The sequence below is a fragment of the Scyliorhinus torazame genome, chromosome 22, assembly GCF_047496885.1.
Source record: "Scyliorhinus torazame isolate Kashiwa2021f chromosome 22, sScyTor2.1, whole genome shotgun sequence".
Classification (NCBI taxonomy): Eukaryota; Metazoa; Chordata; class Chondrichthyes; order Carcharhiniformes; family Scyliorhinidae; genus Scyliorhinus; species Scyliorhinus torazame.
The window spans coordinates 16,596,720-16,623,268 of NC_092728.1; the positions used below are offsets into that span (position 1 = coordinate 16,596,720).

Genomic DNA, 26,549 nt, shown 5'->3' on the forward strand with positions numbered 1-26,549 from the left:
TCAATGTTGTAAATCGGAGCAACATGCAAACGACGATGCTTTGTCTAGATCACTGCACAGGTCAAGCAAGAATCTGAAGAAAGTTTTGTCAACATCCGTTGTTCTCACCCGTGACTTCGTCTCAAACACAGTGATACACAAGAACCGATCCAGCGATGGGGAAGGTGATGTTAGACGTTTAGCTGCTGTTGTATAAAGAGTCAAAAGGTTCTGCTCCTTTCACAAACACCTTTGTTTTACTTTAACAGACTCTGCACAAAACGCTCTCATCACATCACCCGACACAAAGGCCACCTGGAGCCCCTTTACATATCAGTGTCAATTATTGGATACTTAACATCAATGAGATGTCATGTGAGTGTACCTTTAAGAAATGGGTGTTTCTAAATGGGTGTGTGTATAAATATCTGTAGTGAGAGTACCTTGAAGAAATGGGTGTTTACTTCTGCAGTGATGTCAGAGAGTGGGTGGAGCTGGGCTGTCTGTCAGCTTTTTACTTTTGTTTTAGGCTGTTTGTTGCAGGGTGTGTTTTAGTTTTGTCTTCAGAGCTGGATAGCTGCAGTCACAGCCAGAAGGTGTATTAGAGTCTCTCTCTGTAATCTGAAGACTGTAAATCGATCCTGGTGATTTAAAACTAATAACAGTAGTGACTTTAACCTGATGTGCTTCTGGTAAAAGGTTTTTCAAGTCGTTTGGATGTTAAAAAGGAAAGCTTAAAGGATTACTTAGTGTTGTATTCTTTGGGGGTTGTATTTGAATTGATGGTTGCTAAGATGTTCACTGTATGTTTTAAAAAGGTTAACTTGAGTTCATAGAATAAACATTGTTTTGCTTTAAAAAATACTTTTCCATTTCTGCTGTCCCACACCTGTAGAGTGGGCCGTGTGCTCCCCACACCACAATCTATTAAAAGTTGTGGGTCAGGTGAACTGCATGATACACTTTGGAGTCCCTGGCCCATAACAGGGACAACTAATTGGAATGTCTCTCAACCGATTTCTTAACAGGCGATGAACGTGGTCCAAAATGGAACGAAGGCAGACACACATCGTAAGAATCCAGATCTCACGCGCGACGTCACACAAAGACTTGAGCTGCCAGTCCAGTGTGGAGTTTTATTATGGGGAGCCGAGAGATTACCCTCCATGCCTGTGGAATAAATTCCTCGACCACCCTCACGAGGGATATCCTGGTGCAGTGAGGATGGAGGAATTGCCGTGCAGTTATTTTTTTTGGCGGCTGGGATTAGACGCTCAGGTCAAAGAGAAAGTGGGGAGATGTCGGTCCTGGACCAAAACTGGAACAGCCAAACACTGAATCCCTGACAATCGAGGGAAAGGCCCACACAGCCACGTCAGAGAATATAGACAGATAGCACTGGTCCAGTGAAATAAAGATCAAAGAAATGTACAGCACAGGAACAGGCCCTTCGGCCCTCCAAGCCCGTGCCGACCCTGCTGCCCGTCTAAACTAAAACCTTCTCCACTTCCTGGGTCCGTATCCCTCTATTCCCATCCTATTCATGTATTTGTCAAGATGCCCCTTAAATGTCACTATCGTCCCTGCTTCCACCACCTCCTCCTGCAGCGAGTTCCAGGCACCCACTACCCTCTGTGTAAGAAACTTGCCTCGTACATCTCCTCTAAACCTTGCCCCTCTCACCTTAAACCTATGCCCCCTAGTAATTGACCCCTCTACCCTGGGAAAAAGCTCCGAACTATCCACTCTGTCTATGCCCCTCATAATTTTGTATACCTCTATCAGGTCGTCCCTCAACCTCCTTCGTTCCAGTGAGAACAAACCGAGTTTATTCAACTGCTCCTCATAGCTAATGCCCTCCATACCAGGCAACATCCTGGTAAATCTCTTCTGCACCCTCTCTAAAGCCTCCACATCCTTCTGGTAGTGTGGCAACCAGAATTGAACACTATACTCCAAGTGTGGCCTAACTAAGGTTCTATACAGCTGCAACATGACTTGCCAATTCTTATACCCAATGCCGCGGCCAATGAAGGCAAGCATGACTACCTTCTCCACCTGTGTTGCCCCTTTCAGTGACCTGTGGACCTGTACGCCCAGATCCCTCTGGAGGGGCACCCGTGACTGTGGATGCAAACTCCAAATGGCCTGATGTCCTGATCATGAAATACGCAAACCATTGGATGCAATATGCGCAAGATTTGGAACACAGGAGCAGGTCATAAGTGGCAAAGGAACACAGTTCAGTTTAAAGCAGTTCAAGGACTGTTCGATGGAAACAGTCTACGCCACGTCAAGCCAGCCCAGAGCCACCCTCCAACAAATGGGCCCCACATTCTGTTCAATCTTTGGAGCATTTCGTTGCTCCAAACAGCACCGAGTTCACCGGCAGTGCCGCTGTTCGAGAGGAAAGTGCGAACAGGGTTCGTTTTGCCAACGCCCCAGGGATCAGGGATGGCCAAAGGGACAACGCCAAACACGGTCTTCTAGCAGGGACAAAACTCGAGCGATCAATCGTGGAGAGCGGGTGCTAGCCAGGACGTGGGCACCCTGCTGTGATCCCAGTGAAGACTCGTCACGCCGATCAGCTACTCTTGGAATCGCCGAGACGTCTTCCGAAGCTCCGCCGTTGGAAATTCTAGACTGCGATAGATCGGACCAGAGGCCGGACGCAGTGACAAGTTCCAGACTTTGTTCTCTGAGGACTTCATTCCCTGTTGATCCCTTATGTTTCCCCTTTCTCTTAATTTTGCCATCACTCTATTGGTCCACGGATGTTTCATGGACTGTGTCTTTAAGGCAGCCTTTCCCTTTAATTCAAACAGAAGGACCCAGAAGGCTGTGCTGCTCCAGATTGTCTGACATCAGCGATGACCCGCTTTGGCTGCCGACCAATTGATTGGCCCCAAGGGCTGTGCTTCACTCAGTACCGGGTGGTGAGTGGATCTGACCCCGCGGAAAGGGTTCGGAGGCTGAGCAGCCTTTCTGTTTGGTTTTGGCCGCAGGGAGGTCGGAGGTCCAGCAAGAATCCGCTCAAGAAAGCTACTGATAACGTTCCCAAGAGATCGACCTAATCCACTCCATAAGGCCACAGCGAGGCCTGACTCTCTCTCCAGCAAGAATGGGGGTTGTCGTCTTGAGCTGGCGAAGGCTTGGTCAAACCATGGGCTGAAGGCAAGATTGGATGTGGAAGAAAGTGTCTCTACAGAAAGCTATAGGCCTGAAAGTGAACCTCAAACTGAAGGCCCCAGTTTGATAAGAAATAAAGCATCTCTCCAGGATTTCGGTCGTTACAGCAGGAGGCTTGGGCGGAGAGATGGCAGATGGAGTTTAATCCGGACAAATGTGAGGTAATGCATTTTGGAAGGTCTAATACTGGTAGGGAATATATAGTGAATGGTGGAACCCTCACGAGTATTGGCAGTGAGAGAGATCGAGGTGTACAGGTGCACCGTAGCATAGTGGTTAGCACAGTTGCTTCACAGCTCCAGGGTCCCAGGTTCGATTCCCGGCTTGGGTCACGGTCTGTGCGGAGTCTGCACATCCTCCCCGTGTGAGCGTGGGTTTCCTCCGGGTGCTCCGGTTTCCTCCCACACTCCGAAGATGTGCAGGTTAGGTGGATTGGCCATGATAAATTGCCCTTCGTGTCCAAAATTGCCCTGAATGTTGGGTGGGGTCACTGGGCTATGGGGATGGGGTGGAGGTGTTGACCTTGGGTAGGGTGCTCTGTCCAAGAGCCAGTGCAGACTCGATGGGCCGAATGGCCTCCTTCTGCACTGGGGCTGTTTAGCACAGGGCTAAATCGCTGGCTTTGAAAGCAGACCAGGCCAGCAGCACGGTTCAATTCCTGTACCAGCCTCCCCAAACAGGCGCCGGAATGTGGCGACTAGGGGCTTTTCACAGTAACTTCATTTGAAGCCTACTTGTGACAATAAGCGATTTTCATTTCTTTCAAATTCTATGATTCTATGAGGTCACTGAAAGGGGCAACACAGGTGGAGAAGGTAGTCAAGAAGGCCTACGGCATGCTTGCCTTCATTGGCTGGGGCATTGAGTATAAGAATTGGCAAGTCATGTTGCAGCTGTATAGAACCTTAGTTAGGCCACACTTGGAGTATAGTGTTCAATTCTGGTCGCCACACTACCAGAAGGATGTGGAGGCTTTAGAGAGGGTGCAGAAGCGATTTACCAGGATGTTGCCTGGTATGGAGGGCATTAGCTATGAGGAGCGGTTGAATAAACTCGGTTTGTTCTCACTGGAACAACTGAGGTTGAGGGGCGACCCGATAGAGGTCTACAAAATTATGAGGGGCATAGACAGTGGATTGTCAGAGGCTTTTCCCCAGGGTAGAGGGGTCAATTACTAGGGTGCATAGGTTTCAGGTGCGAGGGGCAAGGTTTAGAGGAGATGTACGAGGCAAGGTTTTTTACACAGAGGGTAGTGGGTGCCTGGAACTCGCTGCCGGAGGAGGTGGTGGAAGCAGGGACGATAGTGACGTTTAAGGGACATCTTAAATACATGAATAGGATGGGAATAGAGGGATACGGACCCCGGAAGTGTAGAAGATTGTAGTTTAGTCGGGCAGCATGGTCGGCACGGGCTTGGAGGGCCGAAGGGCCTGTTCCTGTGCTGTACTTTTCTTTGTTCTTTGAAGCTCGCTGCCTGTGAGTGATAATGTTTCTAACCTGCGGTGGACCCTGAATGATGGCAGAGTAATTTACAGCAGCAGACCCGAGACTTTAATCAGCAAACGCACTGTGAGTAAAGCGCGCCAAAGAACTACCGTCGGAAGCAAAGAATCCTTTTACTTTTGTCCTTATTATTTTTACCCCTTCCCCCCATCTTGTGTGTGTGGGTAGAGGGTGGGGCATCCCTGCCCCTCCCATAGAGACAGGCCCCTCCCCCATGCACCCGCTGTCTCGCCGCACATCCCCTCCCCCACACACACGCCCCTCCCCCCCACACAACCCTCCCCCTCACACACACCCCTCCCCACACACACGCCCCTCCCCCCCACACACCCCTCCCCCTCACACACACACCCCTCTCCCCCACACACACCCCTCTCCCCCACACACACCCCTCCCCCACACACACCCCTCCCCCCACACACACACACCCCTCTCCCCCACACACACCCCTCCCCCCACACACACCCCTCCCCACACACACACCCCTCCCCCCACACACACACCCCTCCCCCTCACACACACACCCCTCTCCCCCACACATACCCCTCACCCCACACACACCCCTCCCCCCACACACACCCCTCCCCCCACACACACCCCTCCCCACACACACACCCCTCCCCACACACACACCCCTCCCCCACACACACCCCTCCCCCACACCCCCCCTCCCCCTCACACACACCCCTCCCCCACACACACCCCTCCCCCCACACACACCCCTCTCCCCCACACACACCCCTCCCCCCACACACACCCCTCCCCCTCACACACACACCCCTCTCCCCCACACACACCACTCCCCCCACACACACCCCTCCCCCTCACACACACACCCCTCTCCCCCACACACACCCCTCCCCCCACACACACCCCTCCCACACACACACACACACCCTCCCCCACACACACCCCTCCCCCCACACACACACCCCTCCCCCTCACACACACCCCTCCCCACACACACACACCCCTCCCCCACACACACACACACCCTCCCCCACACACACCCCTCCCCCCCACACACACCCCTCCCCACACACACCCCCCTCCCCACACACACACCCCTCCCCACACACACACACCCTCCCCCACACACACCCCTCCCCCACACACACCCCTCCCCCCCACACACACCCCTTCCCCACACACACCCCTCCCCCCACACACACCCCTCCCCACACACACACCCTCCCCCACACACACCACTCCCCCCCACACGCACCCCTCCCCACACACACACACCCCTCCCCCACACACACACACACCCTCCCCCACACACACCCCTCCCCCCCACACACACCCCTCCCCACACACACACCCCTCCCCACACACACACCCCTCCCCCACACACACACCCTCCCCCACACACACCCCTCCCCCCCACACACACCCCTCCCCCACACACACACACCCCTCCCCCCACACACACCCCTCCCCACACACACACCCCTCCCCCACACACACACCCCTCCCCCCACACCCCCCCTCCCCCACACACACACACCCCTCCCCACACACATACCCCTCCCCAAACACACGCCCCTCCCCCCCACACACCCCTCCCCCTCACACACACACCCCTCTCCCCCACACACACCACTCCCCCCCACACACACCCCTCCCCACACACACACACCCCTCCCCCCCACACACACACACCCACCCCCACACACACCCCTCTCCCCCACACACACCCCTCCCCACACACACACCCCTGCCCACACACACACCCCTCCCCCCCCACACACACACACCCTCCCCCACACACCCCTCTCCCCCACACACACCCCTCCCCCCACACACACCCCTCCCCCACACACACACACCCCTCCCCCACACACACACCCCTCCCCCACACACACCCCTCCCCCACACACCCCCCTCCCCACACACACACACCCCTCCCCCACACACACACCCCTCCCCACACACACCCCTCCCACCACACACACCCCTCCCCCACACACACACACCCCTCCCCACACACATACCCCTCCCCACACACACGCCCCTCCCCACCACACACGCACCCCACCCCCACACACACGCCCCTCCCCCCCGACGCACCACTCCCCCACACTCACACACCCCTCCCCCACACACACAGCCCTCCCTCCCACACACACGCCCCTCCCCCACACACACACCACTCCCCCCACACACACACCCCTCCCCACACACACCCCTCCCCCACACACACACCCCTCCCCCTCACACACCCCTCCCCCTCACACATACCCCTCCCCCACACACACACCCCTCACTCACACACACACCCCTCCCCCCACACACACACCCCTCCCTCCCACACACACCCCTCCCCCCACACACACACCACTCCCCCCACACACAACCCTCCCCCATCCACACACCCCTCCCCCCACACACCCCTCCCCCTCACACACACCCCTCCCCCTCACACACACACCCTCCACCCACACACACACCCTCCCCCACACACACACCCCTCCCCCTCACACACGCCCCTCTCCCCCACACACGCCCCTCCCCCTCACACATACCCCCCTCCCCCCACACCCCCCCTCCCCCCACACACATGCCCCTCCCCCCACACACACACCCCTCCCCCACACACACCCCTCCACACACACCCACTCCCCTCCCCCTCACACACAAACCCCTCCCCCATACCCCCCTCACCCCACCCCCCCACACACACCCCTCCCCCTCTCACGCAACCCCTCCCCACACACACACCCCTCCCCACACCCCCCCCACACACACCCCTCCCCCTCACACACACACCCCTCCCCCCCACACACACACCCCTCCCCCTCACACACACACCCCTCCCCCCCACACACACACAACTCCCCCTCACACACGCCCCTCTCCCCCACACACACCCCTCCCCCCACACACGCCCCTCCCCCTCACACACACACCCCTCCCCCTCACACAAACGCCCCTCCCCCACACCCCCCCCTCCCCACACACCCTCCTCCCCACACACCCTCCTCCCCCCACACACACGCCCCTCCCCCCACACACACCCCTCCCCCCACAAACACCCCTCCCCACACACCCACTCCCCTCCCCCTCACACACACACCCCTCCCCCACACCCCCCTCCCCCACACACACACTCCTCCCCCCCACACACAAACCCCTCCCCCACACACACTCCTCCCCCCCACACACACACCCCCCTGCCCCACACACTCCCCCCTCCCCAACACACAACCTCCTCCCCCCACACACACCCCTCCCCCTCACACACGCCATCCCCCCCACACACACACCCCTCCCCCCACACCCCCCCCTCCCCCACACACACACCCCTCCCCCACACCCCCCCTCCCCCACACACACACCCCTCCCCCCCACACACACGCCCCTCCCCCCACAAACACCCCTCCCCACACACCCACTCCCCTCCCCCTCACACACACCCCCCTGCCCCACACACTCCCCCCTCCCCAACACACAACCTCCTCCCCCCACACACACCCCTCCCCCTCACACACGCCATCCCCCCCACACACACACCCCTCCCCCCACACCCCCCCTCCCCCACACACACACCCCTCCCCCACACCCCCCCTCCCCCACACACACACCCCTCCCCCCACACACACCCCTCCCCCACACACACCCCTCCCCACACACACCCCTCCCCCCACACACACACCCCTGCCCCACACACACATCCCTCCCCCACACACACCCTCCCCCACACACACCCTCCCCCACACACACACCCCTCCCCCACACACTCACCCCTCCCCCTCTCACGCAACCCCTCCCCACACACACACCCCTCCCCACACATCCCCCCCACACACACACCCCTCCCCCCCACACACACACCCCTGCCCCACACACACATCCCTCCCCCACACACACCCTCCCCCACACACACCCTCCCCCACACACACACCCCTCCCCCACACACACACCCCTCCCCCTCTCACGCAACCCCTCCCCACACACACACCCCTCCCACACACACACCCTCCCCCACACACACCCTCCCCCACACACACACCCCTCCCCCACACACACACCCCTCCCCCTCTCACGCAACCCCTCCCCACACACACACCCCTCCCCACACATCCCCCCCACACACACACCCCTCCCCCCACACACACAACCCTCCCCCACACACACACCCCTCCCCCCCACACACACCCCTCCCCCCCACACACACCCCTCCCCCCACACACACCCCTCCCCACACACACCCCTCCCCCCACACACACACCCCTGCCCCACACACACATCCCTCCCCCACACACACCCTCCCCCACACACACACCCCTCCCCCACACAAACAACCCTCCCCCTCTCACGCAACCCCTCCCCACACACACACCCCTCCCCACACCCCCCCCCCACACACACACCCCTCCCCCCACACACACAACCCTCCCCCACACACACACCCCTCCCCCCACACACACACCACTCCCCCTCACACACGCCCCTCTCCCCCACACACACCCCTCCCCCACACACGCCCCTCCCCCTCACACACACACCCCTCCCCCTCACACAAACGCCCCTCCCCCACACCCCCCCCTCCCCACACACCCTCCTCCCCCCACACACACGCCCCTCCCCCCACACACACCCCTCCCCCCACAAACACCCCTCCCCACACACCCACTCCCCTCCCCCTCACACACACACCCCTCCCCCACACCCCCCTCCCCCACACACACACTCCTCCCCCACACACACGCCCCTCCCCCCACACACACTCCTCCCCCCCACACACACACCCCCCTGCCCCACACACTCCCCCCTCCCCAACACACAACCTCCTCCCCCCACACACACCCCTCCCCCTCACACACGCCATCCCCCCCACACACACACCCCTCCCCCCACACCCCCCCTCCCCCACACACACACCCCTCCCCCACACACACACCCCTCCCCCCACACACACCCCTCCCCCCACACACACCCCTCCCCACACACACCCCTCCCCCCACACACACACCCCTGCCCCACACACACATCCCTCCCCCACACACACCCTCCCCCACACACACACCCCTCCCCCACACACACACCCCTCCCCCTCTCACGCAACCCCTCCCCACACACACACCCCTCCCCACACACACCCCCACACACACACCCCTCCCCCCCACACACACAACCCTCCCCCACACACACCCCTCCCCACACACACACCCCCCTGCCCCACAGACACACCCCTCCCCACACCCCCCCCACACACACACCCCTCCCCCCCACACACACCCCCACACACACACCCCTCCCCCCCACACACACACCCCTCCCCACACACACACCCCTCCCCACACACACACCCCTCCCCACACACACACCCCTCCCCCCACACACACCCCTCCCCACACACACACCCCTCCCTCACACACACACCCCTCCCTCACACACACACCCCTCCCCCCAAACACACCCCTCCCCACACACACACCCCTCCCCACACCCCCCCCCACACCCCCCCCCCCACACCCCCCCCCACACACACACCCCTCCCCCCTGTCATGATATTCAAACACACACATCATGATAGACACACCAACAGACAAATCAGAACACACAACACCACAACCAATGACAGAAAGATATAAAAGCACAGACACGACCCCCGGTGGTCAGTAAGAGCTGCAGAGGAGGACCAGGACACAGCTATTGCCAAAGACACTCAGGGAGACAGCACGTGCAGAGTATCCAGAACGAACTGTATTATAAGAGTTATAATAAAATAGAGTTGTACCACATACAACTGTGTTGGCTCATCTGTGCACCAGAGCACCCAACACCACATGGTACAGGAGTGGATCGATACCTGCCGGCATACCTCAGTGTACAGAGACAACCAGCAGTGCCCAGGCATGATGTACGAGCTCCCGGTTCCGCAGGCGCTCCAGTGCGACGGCGATCTCCACGAAAACTGGCGGCGATTCCGGCAAATGTTCGAGTTGTTCCTGGCGGCAGCTGAACTCAAAGACCTGGATGATAAGGAAAAAATTGAATTTCTCCTCACCGTCGCCGGTGCAAGGGCAAGAGCAATGTTCAGAAGGTTCAGGTTCTTCAGGAGGCAGCAAAGGCACGATTACCAGGCAGTCATGGGCAAATTCGCCAAGTACTGTGAAGAATACGCAATCCAATGGGGACTTAAAGGTAAGAAAAGCTGCAGTACTCACCTCGTGGCTGGGATCCCGGAGCCCGAAATCCCGGGCCTGAGAAAAGGCTGGGTCGAGGTCGGCGGCCATCTTGCTAAAGGTATCACGCTAGCACAGTTGCGCGAGAAGTGCGCAGAACCGGAAGTTTCGTTTGCGCATGCGCGAGATGCTGCGCATGCGCAGTCAAGAAAACGGCCATCGGTAAAGGAACAGCGATCTGAGCATGCGCAGTCGCTTCCTACGTGCTACATACCGAGCGTCAGGATGTCAGAGGCCCAAGACTGGATCAATTTAAAAAGGAAACGTCCCAAATCCAATTTAAAAGGGAAACGTCCCAAATCAAAAAAACAAAAATCTGTTAAAGCTGTAAAACAACCTTCCTTCACCTGGAATGACAGCACAGTGCCGCAAATTGACCCAGGAGATGAATTTTACCTCCGAAGAACCCTCCGACAAGCAGTTACCTACGCACAAGCCGATGATTCCGACCTTGAATACTTCGATGACGATCTTTACAGTGTTTCCGGACCTCGCGAGCCCAATGATAGCTCCGTGGTCCTATATGACTATGACTCGGACGAACCTTTCGTGTTGCACATTGGCGGCCCCCACATTGAATCCGACGCAGATGCGGATTCATTTTTCGGATTTGAGGATCTTCAACCCAGCAGATATGACGTTCCAACTTATCAGTACCGGATGATGCTGCAGCCTGACATTAACAGACAGGGAGCGGTGCAAGCACACGGAGAGTGCCCTGCTGCCACACAGAGCGTGGTCCACGTCCCGCTCAACGTTCCCGACTCTATGAAAGAAGACATGCAAGACTCCAGAGTGCAGTCCTCGCATGAACCAGAAGTGACTCCAGTGTCACAAGCTTCCACAGCAAGCTCGTGGACAGCCTCCACGATAGAAGCAACGCAAGACTCCAGAGCGCAGTCCTTGCACGAACAAGAAGTGACTCCAGTGTCACAAGTCTCCACAGAGAGCTCGTGGACAGCCTCCACGATAGAAGCAACGCAAGACTCCAGAGCGCAGTCCTTGCACGAACAAGAAGTGACTCCAGTGTCACAAGCCTCCACAGAGAGCTCATGGACGGACTCCACGATGGAAGGAACGCAAGACTCCAGAGCGCAGTCCTTGCAGGAACAAGACCATGAGGGTCTAGCAACCTCTCCTGACCAACCAGCGGCAGACGATGCAAGTCTGCCATGCTCCCGTGAACAGCAAGAAGGCTATAACAGCCTACCATGCTCCACTACACAGCAGCATGACCATGACGGTCTCTCATGCTACAATAAAGGGCACAGCGCTGAAGACTGTTCAAGCCCAACTGAAGACGAGCCAAAGGAATCGCCTCGTCCAAGCCCGAAGAAAAAAGGTTTATGCGCTGACCTTCAGGATCATTGTAGCCGAACAGAGATTAATAATGCAGCACGGCCACAGAAGGATGCTGAGGATTTGCTAACGAAATTAATTGAATGTTTAACTTGCAAGGAGCAGACTGAGAATTGCCAGTGTTTTAGTACGGATCGAAAAAATGGACAAGACATTGATCCTCAGGTAATGGAAATAACACAACCTGAATCATATCTACAGCAGGGACAAATGTCTCCCTTCAACACAATGCCGCAAAATCCCAACTTCGGAGACCAGCAGTTAGTCAGTAATGACTCTTCAAACCTGGAGGGGAACATTAATTGCATTGAACCTATACACACTCCACTGATTATTGAGCAGAACATTGGAGCAAGAATCCTGAGGACACCGACATCGAGTAGCCAGATAACGAATTTAAAACCCACAGCAGTTTCAAGTGAACCAAGTGTGCTTTCCACTAATGGTGAAGATGCAGATAAGGTCGACCCGATTATCCATTGTACCACACTAACCCCAGTGATTAAGCAGTTATGTATGGGGAGTATAATGTGGGCAATTGAGAACAGTAAAAGAGAGACTGTGACCATGCCAGTCCCAGCAAAATCAGACCCAGAGACCATGAAGGCATGTACATTAAACAAAGTTACATATGAGGTACCTGAGAAGAAAAGTGAAACGGAATGTTCTTTGGAAAATGGTACAATGTCGATAGAAACAGTGGATCCTATATTCGAGACCATACATATGGGAGAATTTGGGGGTAATAAACAAGGTTCTGCAATGTCTGGGGGAAGATTTAAAGTTCCAAAGAAGAAAAGCCCAAATGAAGGACAATGGCAAGACAATGACAGTCCACCGACATGGTGTGCACCACCAGATGAAAACTCCGACAATTTACCCAACCCTAGTGAACAGCAAGCTGCTAATGAGGATCTATCCACGGGATGTGAGACGAGTGACGACAGCATCCCACTTCCCATGCAAAAGGTGCAAGGTGACAGACCTCGCCTAGTGCGTACCGAGGCACTCAACGATCACGGTGGGACCACTGACGACTGCGGTGGCGGCGCACCGCTTCCACCCTCGATGGCTCGAGCCTCTCCACTGGTTGGTGCATTCCTGCATGTTCCGACTCCAGAAGTGCAGCTTCAGGGAATCTCGGCTGCCTCCAGTGAACCTGTTGGGACTCCGGACGGGGGGCATCGACGGAAGGCAGACCGGACTCCAGATGGGGAGCAGCCAAGCGCCGACTCTGATCTGCGCACGCCAGACCTTGCTCCCGACGGGCGGTGTCGCGGCCTCGGTGATGGCACGCTCAGGGTGACGGCAGATGCCACGGCGACAGGGAATGGATCGCGTGGCAGTCCCACTGGGTCGGCAGTGGCAACCAGCACCGGCGGTCCAAGATGGACACACCAACTCGCGCCATCGCCAGACGTTGATGCGAGCAACAATTCTCTCTCCAAGGCGACATGCTTCGACGTTTCTCTGCGGAGTCGCCCTTCCGGCACAGCAGGTGGCCGGAACCAGCGTACACGGTCTTGGCCAACTTCCACATCTGGCACAGTCATCGCCTTGCATGATATTAGTGATGGTGCTACTTCGATGGCAACGACCCATCGGCTACAAGATGCCGTCCACCACAAACATAAAAAGAAAACAGACTCCACCTTGTTCCTGGCATGCAGGGCGGATGGATTGGTGCGTAGGCACAATCAGCGGGCTTTGTGCCGCCTTCCACGCTCGCAACTGCACCGTACGCACACGCCGGATCCTCCACTGGTTCCCAAGGATGACTTCGTGGAGATGCCACGGATCATGCCCCTTCCATCGCCACCAGAACCAAACCACAGCCAAGGCACCACTAACAAAGATGTTGAATGTTATATTTGCAAGAATGAAAAAAACCAAGCACTGCACGAAGTACAACAAATGGTAAAGTAGAGACTTCGGCAACAGCATCACCTCCAACAGTCCAAGGTGAACCAGTGTGACCCCAAATCTCCACAGCTGAACCGGCTTGAGGACCAGCCCATTCTTGAGGCGGTCACCCATTAGACTGGACTTATAACGCTGTTAATACGTTCAAAAAGTCAAACACTTCTGTATTATAACCTGTTGTTGTTTATTGTTCCAGATATCGTCTGACCGGACCAATGTTCAAGTTTTTTTTTTCTCTGGCATCCAAGTTTTGTTATGGTACAACCTTGTTAGTGTGACGCACCCGACATCGCCCCATGTAAATAGTTACGTCATAAACACACGCTGTACACAACACAAACGCACACTCTTAGATGCACTCACGACACAATTATATTTATAACCACGTAGGCACTTGTCTTTGTAAAAAGGGGGGATGTCATGATATTCAAACACACACATCATGATAGACACACCAACAGACAAATCAGAACACACAACACCACAACCAATGACAGAAAGATATAAAAGCACAGACACGACCCCTGGTGGTCAGTAAGAGCTGCAGAGGAGAACCAGGACACAGCTATTGCCAAAGACACTCAGGGAGACAGCACGTGCAGAGTATCCAGAACGAACTGTATTATAAGAGTTATAATAAAATAGAGTTGTACCACATACAACTGTGTTGGCTCATCTGTGCACCAGAGCACCCAACACCACACCCCCCACACACACACCCCTCCCCCAGACAAACACCCCTCCCCCACACACACACGCCCCTCCCCCACACACACACGCCCCTCCCCCCTCACGCACCACACCCCTACCTCCCCCACACAGATACACCCTCTCCTCGCCACCCCCCCCTCCCCCCCCCCACCCCCACCACCCAGCTGCGCCCAGGCCACGGTTCCGAGACCCTCACCCGCTTTCCCGATGTGCACGGCCAACTTCGTCAGCTTCCCTTGGAGCACCGACTTCTCCTTCTTGGGAGTGTGGACGGGTTTCCTCTCCCGCTCTTCCGCTTCGTCCCCCTCGCTGCTCTTCGGTGGCTGCATCAGCATCCCGATGGAGTTGCTCGCCTCCTCTGTACGGTGGGAGGCTGGGGGGGGTTGGGGGGGGGGACAGAGAACAGGCAGCGTCAGGAGCAGCAACAGGAGGCCGCCGGTCAGCAGCGAACGTAAAGGGAGCGAGAGTTCAGAGGGCAAAGGGCGCAGGCCAACGTCGAGGGAGGAGGGGGAAAGAGGTCAGAGGGCAAAGGGATGGCAGGTCCATCGTGAGGAAAGGTGATGGGGAGGGGGAGGGGGAGGGTTGGGAAGGGTACGGGGAGGATGGGGGAGGGTCTGGGGAGATTGGGCATCGGCAGACCAGAGACTCCAGCCCAGGGTCAGCAGTCTCCCGGTTAGCTTTGCTTTGACCAATCTCGCTCCCATCACAGTAACGCTAGCGTTTAAACAGGTTCCTTGTGCCCTTCGACCTCTCAGCGCACCCCCCCCCTCCCCCCCAACCTCCGCGATTGGCCAAACAACTCCCGGGTCGAAGAATAGCCGACAGGAGTCTCCAAATCCAACCCTGCTTTCCCCCCGGAGTGGGAAGGCCGCAGATTGCGGGAGAGTCTCCGGGCGAGGATGCCTGACACCTCCACGGAACTGCGTGGTCATCCGAGAGGGTGGACAGACTCACAGAAGCAGGAGGCACCCCGTCTCCCTCAATCCCCTCTCCCCGTCTCCCTCAATCCCCACCCTCTCCCCGTCTCCCTCAATCCCCTCTCCCCGTCTCACTCAATCCCCACCCTCTCCCCGTCTCCCTCAATCCCCTCTCCCCGTTTCACTCAATCCCCACCCTCTCCCCGTCTCCCTCAATCCCCTCTCCCCGTCTCACTCAATCCCCACCCTCTCCCCGTCTCCCTCAATCCCCTCTCCCCGTCTCACTCAATCCCCTCTCCCCGTCTCCCTCAATCCCCTCTCCCCGTCTCCCTCAATCCCCTCTCCCCGTCTCCCTCAATCCCCTCTCCCCGTCTCCCTCTCCCCGTCTCCCTCAATCCCCACCCTCTCCCCGTCTCCCTCAATCCCCTCTCCCCGTCTCCCTCAATCCCCTCTCCCCGTCTCCCTCAATCCCCACTCTCTCCCCGTCTCCCTCAATCCCCTCTCCCCGTCTCCCTCAATCCCCTCTCCCCGTCTCCCTCAATCCCCACCCTCTCCCCGTCTCCCTCAATCCCCTCTCCCCGTCTCCCTCAATCCCCTCTCCCCGTCTCCCTCAATCCCCACCCTCTCCCCGTCTCCCTCAATCCCCTCTCCCTGTCTCCCTCAATCCCCTCTCCCCGTCTCCCTCAATCCCCACCCTCTCCCCGTCTCCCTCAATCCCCTCTCCCCGTCTCCCTCAATCCCCTCTCCCCATCTCCCTCAATCCCCACCCTCTCCCCGTCTCCCTCAATCCCCTCTCCCCGTCTCCCTCAATCCCCTCTCCCCGTCTCCCTCAATCCCCTCTCCCCGTCTCCCTCAATCCCCTCTCCCCGTCTCCCTCAATCCCCTCTCCCCGTCTCCCTCAATCCCCTCTCCCCGTCTCCCTCAATCACCTCTCCCAGTCTCCCTCAATCCCCACCCTCTCCCCGTCTCCCTCAATCCCCTCTCCCCGTCTCCCTCAATCCCCTCTCCCCGTCTCCCTCAATCCCCTCTCCCCGTCTCCCTCAATCCCCTCTCCCCGTCTCCCTCAATCCCCTCTCCCCGTCTCCCTCAATCCCCTCTCCCCGTCTCCCTCAATCCCCTCTCCCCGTCTCCCTCAATCCCCTCTGCCCGTCTCCCTCAATCCCCTCTCCCCGTCTCCCTCAATCCTCAATCCCCTCTCCCCGTCTCCCTCAATCCCCTCTCCCCGTCTCCCTCAATCCCCTCACCCCGTCTCCCTCAATCCCCACCCTCTCCCTGTCTCCCTCAATCCCCACCCTCTCCCCGTCTCCCTCAATCCCCACCCTCTCCCCGTCTCCCTCAATCCCCACCCTCTCCCCGTCTCCCTCAATCCCCACCCTCTTCCCGTCTCCCACAATCCCCACCCTCGACCCGTCTCCCTCACTCCCACCCTCGCCCCGTCTCCCTCCCTCCCACCCTCTCCCCGTATCCCTCAATCCCCACCCTCTCCCCGTCTCCCCCAATCCCCACCATCTCCCCGTCTCCCTCAATCCCCACCCTCTCCCCGTATCCCTCAATCCCCACCCTCTCCCCGTATCCCTCAATCCCCACCCTCTCCCCGTCTCCCTCAATCCCCACCCTATCCCCATATCCCTCAATCCCCACCCTCTCCCCGTCTCCCTCAATCCCCACACTCTCCCCGTCTCCCTCAATCCCCACCCTCTCCCCGTATTCCTCAATCCCCACCCTCTCCCCGTATCCCTCAATCCCCACCCTCTCCCCGTCTCCCTCAATCCCCACCCTCTCCCCGTATCCCTCAATCCCCACCCTCTCCCCGTCTCCCCCAATCCCCACCCTCTCCCCGTATCCCTCAATCCCCACCCTCTCCCCGTATCCCTCAATCCCCACCCTCTCCTCGTCTCCCTCAATCCCCACCCTCTCCCCGTCTCCCTCAATCCCCACCTTCTGCCCAACTCCCTCAGTCCCCACCCTCTCCCCGTCTCCCTCAATCCCCACCCTCTCCCCGTATCCCTCAATCCCCACCCTCTCCCCGTCTCCCTCAATCCCCACCCTCTCCCCGTCTCCCTCAATCCCCACCCTCTCCCCGTATCCCTCAATCCCCACCATCTCCCCGTCTCCCTCAATCCCCACCCTCTCCCCGTCTCCCTCAATCCCTACCTTCTCCCTAACTCCCTCAATCCCCACCCTCTCCCCGTCTCCCCCAATCCCCACCCTCTCCCCGTATCCCTCAATCCCCACCCTCTCCCCGTATCCCTCAATCCCCACCATCTCCCCGTCTCCCTCAATCCCCACCCTCTCCCCGTCTCCCTCAATCCCTACCTTCTCCCCAACTCCCTCAATCCCCACCCTCTCCCCCTATCCCACCCGGAAGTCCATCCAACCTGGGGAAGGGGCGTGCGTCCTGGCACCAATGTCAGTGTCGCAGTAACCTGGAGGCCCCAGTCTAATGCTCCAGGGGTGGGGGTGCGGGGCACCCCCCGCCGGGATTCACGGCAGGTCGTTGGGGGGGGCCGTTGGCTGCGCATCCCCTCCCCCTCCCCCTCCCCTCCCCCCCCCCCCCCCCCCAGCGATTCTCCGGCCTCTGTATGCCGAGCGGCCTACCGTTTTTGGCCAGTCCCGCCGGCGTGGGTTCGGTGTGGTCCCACACGGCGGGACCAGGTAAGTCGGCGGGGGCGGTCCTCGGGGCGGGCGCGGGGGGATCCGACGCTGGTGGAGGGGGACCCCCACGGTGGCCCGGCCCGTGATCGGGGCCCACCGATCTGTGGGCGGGCCTGTTCCATGGGGGCAGGCCTTCCATCCACGCCGGCCCCTGTAGTGGCACCGCCATCGCCGTCGCGGAGGAGAGATTCCCCCCCGCGCATGCGGCAAAATACGCCAGCCGGTCTGAGCATGGGCGCAACCACGGTTTCCATGACGATCACCATCGGTGTTGAAAAAACCTCACCTGGTTCACCGAAGTCCCCCTTCCGGGAATAAGAAATCTGCCTTCCTTACCCCAGTCTGGCCCACATGGGATTCCACAGCCTAACCGCGCGCCTGAAATCCCCTCCCCACCCCCACCCCCACACACAGCTTCGCAGCCTCTCTCAGAAATAGTCCTGAGCAAGATGCTGTCTCGAGGGGCTATTAATGACAGGCAGAAAATGGCCGCCTCGCCCGGCGAGGTCCCACACGCAGCCCACTGGAAGAACAAATGGGAAAACAATTGCCCCGTGCCGTGTTACCTCGCTTTCCTTTGTGCTCTTCCTCCTCTTCAATGCCGGACCCGAGCAGGCTGAAGATGATCCCAGTCTGCGAGTGGATCCCCACCGCCGTGACCACCATTCGGCCCGAACCTTCCATCACATGAGTGCCTGCGGGGGAAGGAGACATGGAAACATTTTGAGTTTGTGCACCCGCACTGCATTGCCGCCATCGGCCTGTCAACCCCAGCTTTACTCTGTATCTAACCCCGTACTCTACCTGTCCTGGGAGTGTTTGATGGGGACAGTGTAGAGGGAGCTTTACTCTGTATCTAACCCTGTGCTGTACCTGTCCTGGGAGTGTTTGATGGGGACAGTGTAGAGGGAGCTTTACTCTGTATCTAACCCTGTGCTGTACCTGTCCTGGGAGTGTTTGATCGGGACAGTGTAGAGGGAGCTTTACTCTGTATCTAACCCTGTGCTGTACCTGTCCTGGGTGTGTTTGATGGGGACAGTGTAGAGGGAGCTTTACTCTGTATCTAACCCCGTGCTGTACCTATCCTGGGAGTGTTTGATGGGGACAGTGTAGAGGGAGCTTTACTTTGTATCTAACCCCGTGATGTACCTGTCCTGGGAGTGTTTGATGGGGACAGTGTAGAGGGAGCTTTACTCTGTATCTAACCCCGTGATGTACCTGTCCTGGGAGTGTTTGATGGGGACAGTGTAGAGGGAGCTTTACTCTGTATCTAACCCAGTGATGTACCTGTCCTGGGAGTGTTTGATGGGGACAGAGTAGAGGGAGCTTTACTCTGTATCTAACCCCGTGATGTACCTGTCCTGGGAGTGTTTGATGGGGACAGTGTAGAGGGAGCTTTACTCTGTATCTAACCCCGTGATGTACCTGTCCTGGGAGTGTTTGATGGGGACAGAGTAGAGGGAGCTTTACTCTGTATCTAACCCCGTGCTGTACCTGTCCTGGGAGTGTTTGATGGGGACAGAGTAGAGGGAGCTTTACTCTGTATCTAACCCCGTGCTGTACCTGTCCTGGGAGTGTTTGATGGGGACAGTGTAGAGGGAGCTTTACTCTGTATCTAACCCCGTGATGTACCTGTCCTGGGAGTGTTTGATGGGGACAGTGTAGAGGGAGCTTTACTCTGTATCTAACCCCGTGCTGTACCTGTCCTGGGAGTGTTTGATGGGGACAGTGTAGAGGGAGCTTTACTCTGTATCTAACCCCATGCTGTACCTGTCCTGGGAGTGTTTGATGGGGACAGTATAGAGGGAGCTTTACTCTGTATCTAACCCCGTGCTGTACCTGTCCTGGGAGTGTTTGTTGAGGACAGTGTAGAGGGAGCTTTAGTCTGTATCTAACCCCGTGCTGTACCTGTCCTGGGAGTGTTTGATGGGACAGTGTAGAGGGAGCTTTACTCTGTATCTAACCCCGTGCTGTACCTGTCCTGGGAGTGTTTGATGGGGACAGTGTAGAGGGAGCTTTACTCTGTATCTAACCCCGTGCTGTAACTGTCCTCGGAGTGTTTGATGGGGACAGTGTAGAGGGAGCTTTACTCTGTATCTAACCCCGTGCTGTACCTGCCCTGGGAGTGTTTGATGGGGACAGTGTAGAGGGAGCTTTACTCTGTATCTAACCCCGTGATGTACCTGTCCTGGGAGTGTTTGATGGGGACAGTGTAGAGGGAGCTTTACTCTGTATCTAACCCCGTGCTGTACCTGTCCTGGGAGTGTTTGATGGGGACAGAGTAGAGGGAGCTTTACTCTGTATCTAACCCCGTGCTGTACCTGTCCTGGGAGTGTTTGATGGGGACAGTGTAGAGGGAGCTTTACTCTGTATCTAACCCCGTGATGTACCTGTCCTGGGAGTGTTTGATGGGGACAGTGTAGAGGGAGCTTTACTCTGTATCTAACCCAGTGATGTACCTGTCCTGGGAGTGTTTGATGGGGACAGAGTAGAGGGAGCTTTACTCTGTATCTAACCCCGTGATGTACCTGTCCTGGGTGTGTTTGATGGGGACAGTGTAGAGGGAGCTTTACTCTGTATCTAACCCCGTGCTGTACCTATCCTGGGAGTGTTTGATGGGGACAGTGTAGAGGGAGCTTTACTCTGTATCTAACCCCGTGATGTACCTGTCCTGGGAGTGTTTGATGGGGACAGTGTAGAGGGAGCTTTACTCTGTATCTAACCCCGTGATGTACCTGTCCTGGGAGTGTTTGATGGGGACAGTGTAGAGGGAGCTTTACTCTGTATCTAACCCAGTGATGTACCTGTCCTGGGAGTGTTTGATGGGGACAGAGTAGAGGGAGCTTTACTCTGTATCTAACCCCGTGATGTACCTGTCCTGGGAGTGTTTGATGGGGACAGTGTAGAGGGAGCTTTACTCTGTATCTAACCCCGTGATGTACCTGTCCTGGGAGTGTTTGATGGGGACAGAGTAGAGGGAGCTTTACTCTGTATCTAACCCCGTGCTGTACCTGTCCTGGGAGTGTTTGATGGGGACAGAGTAGAGGGAGCTTTACTCTGTATCTAACCCCGTGCTGTACCTGTCCTGGGAGTGTTTGATGGGGACAGTGTAGAGGGAGCTTTACTCTGTATCTAACCCCGTGATGTACCTGTCCTGGGAGTGTTTGATGGGGACAGTGTAGAGGGAGCTTTACTCTGTATCTAACCCCGTGCTGTACCTGTCCTGGGAGTGTTTGATGGGGACAGTGTAGAGGGAGCTTTACTCTGTATCTAACCCCATGCTGTACCTGTCCTGGGAGTGTTTGATGGGGACAGTATAGAGGGAGCTTTACTCTGTATCTAACCCCGTGCTGTACCTGTCCTGGGAGTGTTTGTTGAGGACAGTGTAGAGGGAGCTTTAGTCTGTATCTAACCCCGTGCTGTACCTGTCCTGGGAGTGTTTGATGGGACAGTGTAGAGGGAGCTTTACTCTGGATCTAACCCCGTGCTGTACCTGTCCTGGGAGTGTTTGATGGGGACAGTGTAGAGGGAGCTTTACTCTGTATCTAACCCCGTGCTGTACCTGTCCTCGGAGTGTTTGATGGGGACAGTGTAGAGGGAGCTCTACTCTGTATCTAACCCCGTGCTGTACCTGCCCTGGGAGTGTTTGATGGGGACAGTGTAGAGGGAGCTTTACTCTGTATCTAACCCCGTGATGTACCTGTCCTGGGAGTGTTTGATGGGGACAGTGTAGAGGGAGCTTTACTCTGTATCTAACCCCGTGCTGTACCTGTCCTGGGAGTGTTTGATGGGGACAGTGTAGAGGGAGCTTTACTCTGTATCTAACCCCGTGATGTACCGTCCTGGGAGTGGTTGATGTGGACACTGTAGAGGGAGCTTTACTCTGTATCTAACCCCGTGCTGTACCTGTCCTGGGAGTGTTTGATGGGGAAGTGTAGAGGGAGCTTTACTCTATCTAACCCCGTGCTGTACCGTCCTGGGAGTGTTTGATGTGAACAGTGTAGAGGGAGCTTTACTCTGTATCTAACCCCATGCTGTACCTGTCCTGGGAGTGTTTGATGGGGACAGTATAGAGGGAGCTTTACTCTGTATCTAACCCCGTGTTGTACCTGTCCTGGGAGTGTTTGTTGAGGACAGTGTAGAGGGAGCTTTAGTCTGTATCTAACCCCGTGCTGTACCGTCCTGGGAGTGTTTGATGGGGACAGTGTAGAGGGAGCTTTACTCTGTATCTAACCCCGTGCTGTACATGTCCTGGGTGCGTTTGATGGGACAGTGTAGAGGGAGCTTTACTCTGTATCTAACCCCGTGCTGTACCTGTCCTGGGAGTGTCTGATGGGGACAGTGTAGAGGGAGCTTTACTCTGTATCTAACCCCGTGCTGTACCTGTCCTGGGAGTGTCTGATGGGGAAGTGTAGAGGGAGCTTTACTCTGTATCTAACCCCGTGCTGCACCTGTCCTGGGAGTGTTTGATGTGGACAGTGGAGAGGGAGCTTTACTCTGTATCTAACCCCATGCTGTACCTGTCCTGGGAGGGTTTGATGGGGACAGTGCAGAGGCAGCTTTACTCTGTATCTAACCCCGTGCTGTACCTGTCCTGGGTGTGTTTGATGGGGACAGTGTAGAGGGAGCTTTACTCTGTATCTAACCCCGTGCTGTACCTGTCCTGGGAGTGTTTGATGGGGACAGTGTAGAGGGAGCTTTACTCTGTATCTAACCCCATGCTGTACCTGTCCTGGGAGTGTTTGATGGGGACAGTATAGAGGGAGCTTTACTCTGTATCTAACCCCGTGCTGTACCTGTCCTGGGAGTGTTTGTTGAGGACAGTGTAGAGGGAGCTTTAGTCTGTATCTAACCCCATGCTGTACCTGTCCTGGGAGTGTTTGATGGGACAGTGTAGAGGGAGCTTTACTCTGGATCTAACCCCGTGCTGTACCTGTCCTGGGAGTGTTTGATGGGGACAGTGTAGAGGGAGCTTTACTCTGTATCTAACCCCGTGCTGTACCTGTCCTCGGAGTGTTTGATGGGGACAGTGTAGAGGGAGCTCTACTCTGTATCTAACCCCGTGCTGTACCTGCCCTGGGAGTGTTTGATGGGGACAGTGTAGAGGGAGCTTTACTCTGTATCTAACCCCGTGATGTACCTGTCCTGGGAGTGTTTGATGGGGACAGTGTAGAGGGAGCTTTACTCTGTATCTAACCCCGTGCTGTACCTGTCCTGGGAGTGTTTGATGGGGACAGTGTAGAGGGAGCTTTACTCTGTATCTAACCCCGTGATGTACCGTCCTGGGAGTGGTTGATGTGGACACTGTAGAGGGAGCTTTACTCTGTATCTAACCCCGTGCTGTACCTGTCCTGGGAGTGTTTGATGGGGAAGTGTAGAGGGAGCTTTACTCTATCTAACCCCGTGCTGTACCGTCCTGGGAGTGTTTGATGTGAACAGTGTAGAGGGAGCTTTACTCTGTATCTAACCCCGTGCTGTACCTGTCCTGGGAGTGTTTGATGGGGACAGTATAGAGGGAGCTTTACTCTGTATCTAACCCCGTGTTGTACCTGTCCTGGGAGTGTTTGTTGAGGACAGTGTAGAGGGAGCTTTAGTCTGTATCTAACCCCGTGCTGTACCGTCCTGGGAGTGTTTGATGGGGACAGTGTAGAGGGAGCTTTACTCTGTATCTAACCCCGTGCTGTACATGTCCTGGGTGCGTTTGATGGGACAGTGTAGAGGGAGCTTTACTCTGTATCTAACCCCGTGCTGTACCTGTCCTGGGAGTGTCTGATGGGGACAGTGTAGAGGGAGCTTTACACTGTATCTAACCCCGTGCTGTACCTGTCCTGGGAGTGTCTGATGGGGAAGTGTAGAGGGAGCTTTACTCTGTATCTAACCCCGTGCTGCACCTGTCCTGGGAGTGTTTGATGTGGACAGTGGAGAGGGAGCTTTACTCTGTATCTAACCCCATGCTGTACCTGTCCTGGGAGGGTTTGATGGGGACAGTGCAGAGGCAGCTTTACTCTGTATCTAACCCCGTGCTGTACCTGTCCTGGGTGTGTTTGGTGGGGACAGTGTAGAGGGAGCTTTACTCTGTATCTAACCCCGTGCTGTACCTGTCCGGGGAGTGTTTGATGGGACAGTGTAGAGCGAGCTTTACTCTGTATCTAACCCCGTGCTGCACCTGTCCAGGGAGTGTTTGATGGGGACAGTGTAGAGGGAGCTTTACTCTGTGTCTAACCCGTGCTGTACCTGTCCTGGGAGTGTTTGATGGGACTGTGTAGAGGGAGCTTTACTCTGTATCTAACCCCGTGCTGTACCTGTCCTGGGAGTGTTTGATGGGACAGTGTAGAGGGAGTTTACTCTGTATCTAACCCAGTGCTGTACCTGTTCTGGGAGTGTTTGATGGGGAAGTGTAGAGGGAGCTTTACTCTGTATCGAACCCCGTGCTGTACCTGTCCTGGGAGTGTTTGATGGGGACAGTGTAGAGGAAGCTTTACTCTGTATCTAACCCCGTGCTGCACCTGTCCTGGGAGTGTTTGATGGGGACAGTGGAGAGGGAGCTTTTCTCTGTATCTAACCCCGTGCTGTTCCTATCCTGGGTGTGTTTGATGGGGACAGTGTAGAGGGAGCTTTACTCTGTATCTAACCCCGTGCTGTATCTGTCCTGGGTGTGTTTGATGGGACAGTGTAGAGGGAGCTTTACTCTGTATATAACCCCGTGCTGTACCTGTCCTGGGAATGTCTGATGGGGACAGTGGAGAGGGAGCTTTACTCTGTAACTAACCCCGTGCTGTACCTGTCCTGGGAGTGTCTGATGGGGAAGCGTAGAGGGAGCTTTACTCTGTATCTAACCCCGTGCTGCACCTGTCCTGGGAGTGTTTGATGGGGACAGTGGAGAGGGAGCTTTACTCTGTATCTAACCCCATGCTGTACCTGTCCTGGGAGTGTCTGAAGGGGACAGTGTAGAGGGAGCTTTACTCTGTATCTAACCCCGTGCTGTACCTGTCCTGGGAGTGTCTGATGGGGGAGTGTAGAGGGAGCTTTACTCTGTATCTAACCCCGTGCTGCACCTGTCCTGGGAGTGTTTGATGGGGACAGTGGAGAGGGAGCTTTACTCTGTATCTAAACCCATGCTGTACCTGCCCTGGGAGGGTTTGATGGGGACAGTGCAGAGGCAGCTTTACTCTGTATCTAACCCCGTGCTGTACCTGTCCTGGGTGTGTTTGATGGGGACAGTGTAGAGGGTGCTTTACACTGTATCTAACCCCGTGCTGTTCCTGTCCTGGGAGTGTTTGATGGGGACAGTGTAGAGAGAGCTTTACTCTGTATCTAACCCCGTGCTGTACCTGTCCTGGGAGTGTTTGATGGGGACAGTGTAGAGGGAGCTTTACTCTGTATCTAACCCCGTGATGTACCGTCCTGGGAGTGGTTGATGTGGACACTGTAGAGGGAGCTTTACTCTGTATCTAACCCCGTGCTGTACCTGTCCTGGGAGTGTTTGATGGGGACAGTGTAGAGGGAGCTTTACTCTATCTAACCCCGTGCTGTACCGTCCTGGGAGTGTTTGATGTGAACAGTGTAGAGGGAGCTTTACTCTGTATCTAACACCGTGCTGTACCTGTCCTGGGAGTGTTTGATGGGGACAGTATAGAGGGAGCTTTACTCTGTATCTAACCCCGTGTTGTACCTGTCCTGGGAGTGTTTGTTGAGGACAGTGTAGAGGGAGCTTTAGTCTGTATCTAACCCCGTGCTGTACCGTCCTGGGAGTGTTTGACGGGGACAGTGTAGAGGGAGCTTTACTCAGTATCTAACCCCGTGCTGTACCTGTCCTGGGTGTGTTTGATGGGACAGTGTAGAGGGAGCTTTACTCTGTATCTAACCCCGTGCTGTACCTGTCCTGGGAGTGTCTGATGGGGACAGTGTAGAGGGAGCTTTACTCTGTATCTAACCCCGTGCTGTACCTGTCCTGGGAGTGTCTGATGGGGAAGTGTAGAGGGAGCTTTACTCTGTATCTAACCCCGTGCTGCACCTGTCCTGGGAGTGTTTGATGTGGACAGTGGAGAGGGAGCTTTACTCTGTATCTAACCCCATGCTGTACCTGTCCTGGGAGGGTTTGATGGGGACAGTGCAGAGGCAG

At 56.6% G+C, this 26,549-nt stretch overlaps 1 protein-coding gene across 1 annotated transcript in view; it reads right to left on the reverse strand.

Annotated features, from left to right (window-relative positions):
• The window catches only part of atp2b4 (ATPase plasma membrane Ca2+ transporting 4), a 386,143-nt gene continuing 359,594 nt past the window's right edge, over positions 1–26,549 (reverse strand). Inside the window, 2 exon segments of the mRNA XM_072489019.1 lie at positions 1–185; positions 18,994–19,122. Coding sequence (XP_072345120.1) covers positions 1–185; positions 18,994–19,122 — 314 coding nt within the window.